The sequence below is a fragment of the Heliangelus exortis genome, chromosome 30 (assembly GCF_036169615.1).
Source record: "Heliangelus exortis chromosome 30, bHelExo1.hap1, whole genome shotgun sequence".
Classification (NCBI taxonomy): Eukaryota; Metazoa; Chordata; class Aves; order Apodiformes; family Trochilidae; genus Heliangelus; species Heliangelus exortis.
In genome coordinates, this window is record NC_092451.1 from 1155073 (window position 1) to 1162707 (window position 7635).

Sequence of the window (7635 nt, forward strand, 5' to 3'; positions counted from 1 at the left end):
TAGAATTCCTGTGAGGAAGGGCTGAGGGAGCTGGGGGTGTTGAGGCTGGAGAAGAGGAGGCTCAGGGGAGACCTCATCACTCTCTCCAACTCCCTGAAAGGAGGTTGGAGCCAGGGGGGGGTTGGGCTCTGCTCCCAGGCAACTCTCAGCAAGACAAGAAGCCATGATCTTAAGAATTTTTTCCTAATATCCAACCTAAACCTCCCCTGGCAGAGCTTCAGCTCTGCCAGGGGAGGTTTAGGTTGGATATTAGGAAGAAATTCTTTACAGAGAGGGTGCTCAGGCATTGGAATGGGCTGCCCAGGGAAGGGGTGGATTCTCCATCCCTGGAGATATTTCCAAAGAGCCTGGATGTGGCACTCAGTGCCATGGCTGGGAACCACGGGGGGAGTGGAGCAAGGGTTGGACTTGATGAGCTCTGAGGTCCCTTCCAGCCCAGCCCATTCTAGGATTCTATGATTCCTCCCTGGGATTGGGATCCAGCCCTGGCCACAGCTCAGCCAAGAGTCCAACCAGAGGATGCCTGAGCCCATTTGGAGAACTTGGAAACTCATCCATCTGTCCACCTGGTCCCTCTGTCCGTCCTCTTCCATGTCCTTCCCTTTTCTTTAGCAGGGATTTGGTTTATCCCAAGGGAAAACCCCAGACCATCAGGTGGGAAGTGTGGATTTGAGTATGGACACACCTGGAAAGCCCTGGGCTGCCATCCCTCTTTGTCCTGGGTCTGTCTTAACTGAGCAGAGGGAGGTGAGGCTGGGGGAGGAGGGCAAGCAGGGCACAAACACCTCCCTCAGCTCCCTGGGTCCCTGTGAGGTTTCCTTTTGTTTTTTTATTTTATTTTATTTTTGTGGTGTCTGTGTGTTTTGGTTTGGTTTTTCCTTCTCACCAAAAAAGAAGGAAAAATATGAACCCCATCCTCAGGCATTTTAATTGTACTCCCAGCTCCAACATCTCAAGGGGAAGGTAAACACAAGCAGTGAAATTTTAGGGTCACATAAATAAGGATGGCAGGAGTTTTGGGGGCCAAAGGGATTTGGGAAGTTTTTGGTGTGCTCTGGGTTGGGGGGGAGTGGAAAGGATGGAGGAAAAGGGATGGGATAACCCCCTGATGGGATAACCCCCTGGCTGGGTGTCCCCTCTTGAAGGTTGGGGTGACAGAGGAGAATTTTCACCCCCTGGGTCTATCCCTGCCTCAAACCTCCTCTCTCCATCCCTTTTTTTCCACCTTTTCCTTTTCCAAACCTTACTCCTCGCTGCTGCATTGCTCCACACGGGGACCAGGGGTGAAATCCCATCCCTCTCCTCCCTTTTTCCACCCAGGTCCAGGCTGGCTGATTTCCACACCAATTGCCAAGCTTCCCTCCAGTCCCTCACCAGTTGCCCAGGGGACAATTACCAGGGCTGCTTGGGCTCCTACGCGGGGCTCATCGGTGAGTGCCCTGGGGGGGTTGGGTTGGGTCAGGATGCTGAAGGAGATGCTCTCACCCCTCTTTTTCCTCCTTCCTGGAGCAGGTTTTGACATGACACCCAACTACGTGGATGCCAGCACCACCAGCATCACCATCTCCCCCTGGTGCTCCTGCAGAGGCAGCGGCAACCTGGAGGAGGAGTGTGAGAAATTCCTGCGGGACTTCACGGAAAATCCCTGTCTCAGTAAGGCTCTTCCCTCTTCCCTTTCTTCACCTTTCCCCGCGGCTGCAGCACAAGTGTCAGGGTTTAACACTGGCTCAGCAATTAAACCGAGTGGCAGATGCTCTCTGTTAATCTCTCTCTCCTCCCTGATAAAGAAAGGAGAGAGAATAAGGGAGAGAGACTGATGGGTTGGAAACTGAACTGCACAGCTTTAATGAAACGGCAATAATAAATAGGAAAAATTACTGAATATATACAAATAGACAGGAAAATGGATCCCAGGTTCCTCCCTCCTCCCCCCAATAACTCTCACATCCCCACTGAGGCTGCAGGGTGGGAAAGTCCAGGCTGGAATCCTGGGGTCAGCAGCAGTTGGGAGCTGGAGGCAGAACACAGAGATTCAGGCTGGGATGGATCAGGAGCAGAGGCAGAGGAAGGGATGGAATCCTCCCAGGATGCTGAAGGAAGCAGGGAACGGGTGAAGGGAAGCAGGAAAGGCTGGAAGCTGGAAACCTGGAAGCTCTTGTGATCCCTCAAATTTATCCTCAATATGAGGTGTATGGGATGAATCCTCTGCTTGGTCAATTCTGGCATCTCTCTTGTCCCTTCCTCCCCAGAGGAGGCTGCAGGTGGGACCTCTTTATCCCTTCTGGAGGGTAAAATGTTCCTCAGAGCTGAGCAGTGGCCTGGGCTCTGCACACCAGGCTCCAGCAGTAACTCTGAACATCAGTGGGATCAGTCCCAGGAGCAGCCACTGTCTGAGAAACTTGCTGTGAATTTCAGCAGTGCAGCTCCTTGCAGAGACTGAGCTGAAAGCAAAAGTACAAGACAGAAAATCCCCTTTATCCTGCCCAAACCAGGACAACAAGAAACATCTCCTTGCCTCCCTCCCCCCCTTTCCCAGGAAATGCCATCCAAGCCTTTGGCAACGGCACCGATGTGAACCTCTCCCCCAAGAACCCCCCGCCCCCCATCACCCCCCCCCCCAAGGTGGAGAAGAGCCCTGCCCTGCCCGACGACATCAACGACAGCAACACCATCTATGACACCAGTGTCATCACCACCTGCACCTCCATCCAGGTAGGACCCCAGCCCAACCACCCCTGCAAACTGGGAGCACTGGTGGGGTCAGCGAAAGGTCCTGCTGGGTGCAATCCGAGGGGTCTGGAGGGGGTGGTTGGTACCCAGGTGCCTGGCAGGAGCTGGGCAGCCCTGTAAATGGGGGGCTGGGCAGTGTTTGGGGGGGTCCGGGAAGTGTTTGGGGGGTCTGGGCAGTGTTTGAGGGGGTCTGAGCAGTGTTTGGGGGGGTCTGGGCAGTGTTTGGGGGGGTCTGGGAAGTGTTTGGGGGGGTCTGGGCAGTGTTTGGGGTGTCCGGGAAGTGTTTGCGGGGGTCTGGCAGTGTCTGGGGGGGGCCTGAGCAGTGTTTGAGGGGATCTGGCAGTGTCTGGGGGGGTCTGGGCAGTGTTTGGGGGGTCTGGGCAGTGTTTGGGGGGTCTGGGAAGTGTTTGGGGGGGTCTGGGCAGTCTCTGGGGGGGTCTGAGCAGTGTTTGAGGGGGTCTGAGCAGTGTTTGGGGGGTCTGGGCAGCGTGTGGGGGGGCCTGAGCAGTGTTTGAGGGGATCTGGGCAGTCTCTGGGGGGGTCTGGGCAGTGTTTGGGGGTCTGGGAAGTGTTTGGGGGGGTCTGGGCGGTGTCTGGGGGGGTCTGGGCAGTGTTTGGGGGTCTGGGAAGTGTTTGGGGGGGTCTGGGCAGTGCTTGGGGGGTCTGGGCAGTGTTTGGGGGGGTCTGGGCGGTGTCTGGGGGGGTCTGGGCAGTGTTTGGGGGTCTGGGCAGTGTTTGGGGGGTCTGGAAGTGTTTGGGGGGGCCTGGGCAGTGCTTGGGGGGTCTGGCAGTGTTTGGGGGGGTCTGGGCGGTGTCTGGGGGGGTCTGGGCAGTGTTTGGGGGGGTCTGGGCAGTCTCTGGGGAGGGTCTGAGCAGTGTTTGAGGGGGTCTGAGCAGTGTTTGGGGGGGGCTGAGCAGTGTTTGAGGGGATCTGGGCAGTCTCTGGGGGGGTCTGGGCAGTCTCTGGGAAGGTCTGGGCAGTGTTTGGGGGGTCTGGGCAGTGTTTGGGGGGCCTGGGCAGTGCTTGGGGGGTCTGCGAAGTGTTTGGGGGGGTCTGGGAAGTGTTTGGGTGGGTCTGGGCAGTGTTTGGGGGGGTCTGGGCAGTGTTTGGGGGTGTCTGGGCAGTGTCTGGGGGGGTCTGGGAAGTGTTTGGGGGGTCTGGGCAGTGTCTGGGGGGGTCTGGGCAGTGTTTGGGGGGGTCTGGGCAGTGCTTGGGGGGTCTGGGAAGTGTTTGGGGGGGTCTGGGCAGTGTTTGGGGGGTCTGGGCAGTGTTTGGGGGGTCTGGGAAGTGTTTGGGGGGGGGTCTGGGCAGTGTTTGGGGGGGTCTGGGCGGTGTCTGGGGGGGTCTGGGCAGTGTTTGGGGGGGTCTGGGCAGTGTTTGGGGGGTCTGGGCAGTCTCTAGGGGGGGGTCTGGGAAGTGTTTGGGGGGGTCTGGGCAGTGTTTGGGGGGTCTGGGCAGTCTCTGGGGGGGGGTCTGGGAAGTGTTTGGGGGGGTCTGGGCGGTTTCTGGGGGGGTCTGGGCAGTCTCTGGGGGGGGGCCTGAGCAGTGTTTGGGGGGGCCTGAGTAGTGTTTGAGGGGATCTGGGCAGTGTCTGGGGGGGTCTGGGAAGTGTTTGGGGGGGTCTGGGAAGTGTCTGGGGGGTCTGGGAAGTGTTTGGGGGGGTCTGGGAAGTGTTTGGGGGGGTCTGGGCAGTGTTTGGGGGGGTCTGGGCAGTGTCTGGGGGGTCTGGGCAGTCTCGGGGGGGGGGCTGGGCAGTGTCTGGGGGGGGCTGGGCAGTGTCTGGGGGGGGCTGGGTACCACTGGGGGTCCAGCATGGGGAAGGGGGGGGTCCATGCCCTCTCCATCCCCTTCCCTTGCTTGGTCCCTGTGGCCAGGGCAAGGCTGGAGGAGGTGCCCCCAGCCCAGCTTCTGCCCCTGGCTTGCTTAGGGGGGGGGGGTTGTGTGAATTCCATCCTCCTGGTTTGAGGAAAAGCAGGAAAATCCTGCCTGGCGTTGGGCTCGTGGGTTCCCACCTTGGTGCTGGGATGGGAGAGGCCAAAAGGGGACGGGGGGCGTGTGCCAGCCCTGAGCCTCCCCCCTTCCTCCTCCCCAGGAGCAGGGACTGAAGCCAAACAAGTCCAAAGAGCAGAGCCTGTGCTACTCAGAGGTGGGTTTGGGGCAGGGGGGAGAAGCGGGGGGGTTCCCGGGGCCCTTTCCCTCTGCAAAGAGCCGGGGAAGGAGGTGGGAGCCAAGCAGCACGCCAGGAAAAATGGGAATTCCATGCCCCCCACTCTCCCTTCCCCCACAGACCCAGCTCACCACCGACGTGATGCCGGAGCAGAAAACCTTCGTGGAGCAGAAGGGTGGTGGAAGCCGAGGCTGGGGGGGCCAGATCCTGCCCCTCCTGCCCATCCTCCTGCTGGAGCTGGCCCTATAGAGGGGTGAGGACAGAAATGGGGGCGGGGGGGGGACACATGGGACCTGCACCCCCTGCCCATGGGGAAAGGGACCTTCTGGTGCTGGAGACCCAAAAGGCTCCAACGCACCAGGAATTCCCAAAGATGCTGGGTGGCAGAAGGACCCTCAGCATGCTGAGGTGTTTTGTGGGGGTTTTGGGTTTTTTTTTTTCCCTATGTTTATTTTTTCTCCCTTTTTTTTTTTTTTTTTTTTTTTTTTTTTCCCTGTTTTTTGTTGGTTTTTTTTTTTTTTTGTTTTTTTGTTTTTTTGTTTTGTTTTGTTTTGTTTTGTATTTGTTGGTTTTTGTTTTGGTTTTGGTTTTGGTTTTGGTTTTGGTTTTGGATTTTTTTTTTTTTTTTTTTTTGGAATTTTGCTCTCTTAGGGTACTTCGGGTTTCTTCTCCAAATCAAGAGCCCCCAAGCTCGTGGTGGAACCCACCGGCTCCCCAGTGGCACTGGGGAAGGAAAAGAAGCACCAAGAAGAGGTTATTTGCAGGACCCAGGTGATTCCCAGCCAGGTCGTGCTGGGGACAGCAAAGTCTCCACCCTGGAGCATCCTGAGGGCTGGACTTGACCCATCAGGAGCCTCTTCCACATCCCCCCAGGGGAGCTCTTGGAGTTGTTGTGGGGTTTTCTTTCCTTTCCAGTGGTTTTTTTTTTGGGGGGGAGAGTTTTGAAATGGAAGAGCAAAGAAGTCACTATTCAAACGTTGTGAGGTTGTCCTGGTGTTTTCAATCTGTCACTTGGAGGGGGAGAGGTCTCTTGGTTTTTTTTTGGTTTTTGGTTTTTTTTTTTTTTTTGCTGTTTTGTGGTTTTTTTTTTTTAAAAATCTTTATCATGTTGGGGTTGGGATCTGGCCCATTGGTGGTCAGAAGCCTCTGTCTGTCCCTCTCCCTTTTCTTTCTTTTATATATACATATATAGTGTATGTATATAGCATTCACCTATACCTACATATATGTATGTATATACATAACCAGATACATCTACAGTGTGGCTTTTTACATTTCTTTTTTTTTTTTTTTTTCCCTTTATTTTTTAAAAGAAAAAAAAATTTGCTCAAATGGCAGCAACAACTTTAAAAATGTATTATTGTAAAGTTTATTTTTTTTAATAATGTCTATAATGGAAAAATAATAATAATAATAATAATAATAATAATAAACCAAGAACAACCAACCGAGGCACCAAGCAGCACCCCAGCCCGAGCCTGGGGAGGGGGGGTGGAAAACTGGGACCCTTTGGCTGCAAAATGTGGGGATTTGGGTCAGTTTAAAGAATTTGCAGCACTGCAAACAATTCCCTGACTGGTTTGCTCTGGGAAACAAGCAAACATTTCAAAGGAGCTGACACATTCCCGTGTGGCAGGGAGGGTTTTTTATGTGCAACAGCTTTGGTTTTGAAAATACTGTTCCCTTTCTTAAGGTGGTTTTTTTTGTTGTTTTTTTTTTTTTTTTTTTCTTCTTCTTCCCAAGCAACCTGAGAGTGCTTAGAACCAAAGTGAAGCATCGAGATTTGGGTCACACAGAGCATCAGGTTTCTTGATTTTTAAATTCATTAATTAACTTTTTTTCACTTTTTTTTTTTTTTTTTGGTATTTTTGGGGGGGGAGATTTTTTTTATTATTTATTTTATATTTTATATTTTATATTTTTTTTTTAATCTTTTATTTTTTATTTTTTATTTTTTATTTTTTTAATTTTTATTTTTATTTTATATTTTTTATTTTTATTTTTATTTTTTATTTTTTATTTTTATTTTTTATTTTTTATTTTTTGTTTTTTGTTTTTCATTTTTTTTATTTTTTATTTTTATTTTTTATTTTTTATTTTTTTTATTTTCTTTAGCAGAACCTCAAGGCCCATCCACTTCTACCCCCGCTAAACAGGGACATCGGGGGCATCCTGGGGATGCTGAAATTTGAGCTGGAGGCGAAGCTGGGCTGTTTGCAGGGACGGTGGCAGAGAGGGGGAGGGAGGGAGGAAAATTCCCTTTTGCAGCAGGGAAGGAGGAAAAAAAAAAAAAAAAAAAAAAAGAGAAGAAAGAAAGCCAAAGGCGTTTGATGTGGAAGTTGGCGCCGGGAAAATAAACATGTCACGTCTCGCAGGAACAGCCTTGCAAACCCAGGCTGCTCTTTGCCGTGTTCTCTCCTCTTAACAGCCAGGAAAATGACAGCTCGGAGCGGCAGCCAGATGTGCTGAGCAGTTTGGCACCGGGGGAAAAAAATTAAAAAAAATTATAAAAAAAATATATATATAAAGCAAAACACAGCCAGGTGGGGGGGGGTGGCATTTGCAGGGCTCTCCAGCCACAGTTGGGGTGCAGGGGTGAGATGAAAACCCAGCTTGGGGGGTTTGGGGGGGGGTTTGGGGGTTTTGGCAGAGTTTGTGCCCTCGCTGAGCATCAGCAAGGAGTTTCCTTAGGAAAGGGGTTGTAGGGCACAGTCTCAAGTTGTGCCAGGGGAGGTTT

General features: G+C 52.6%; 1 protein-coding gene across 1 annotated transcript in view; it reads left to right on the plus strand.

Annotated features, from left to right (window-relative positions):
- Nucleotides 1–6251, plus strand: part of GFRA2 (GDNF family receptor alpha 2) — a 26284-nt gene extending 20033 nt beyond the window's left edge. The window contains exons 5-10 of the mRNA XM_071729190.1: nucleotides 1321–1430; nucleotides 1513–1653; nucleotides 2537–2712; nucleotides 4824–4877; nucleotides 5019–5151; nucleotides 5550–6251. Of these exons, the coding sequence (XP_071585291.1) occupies nucleotides 1321–1430; nucleotides 1513–1653; nucleotides 2537–2712; nucleotides 4824–4877; nucleotides 5019–5147 (610 nt within the window). The 3' untranslated portion in view covers nucleotides 5148–5151; nucleotides 5550–6251. The remainder of the gene's footprint in view (nucleotides 1–1320; nucleotides 1431–1512; nucleotides 1654–2536; nucleotides 2713–4823; nucleotides 4878–5018; nucleotides 5152–5549) is intronic.
- The last annotated feature ends 1384 nt before the right edge of the window (nucleotides 6252–7635 follow it).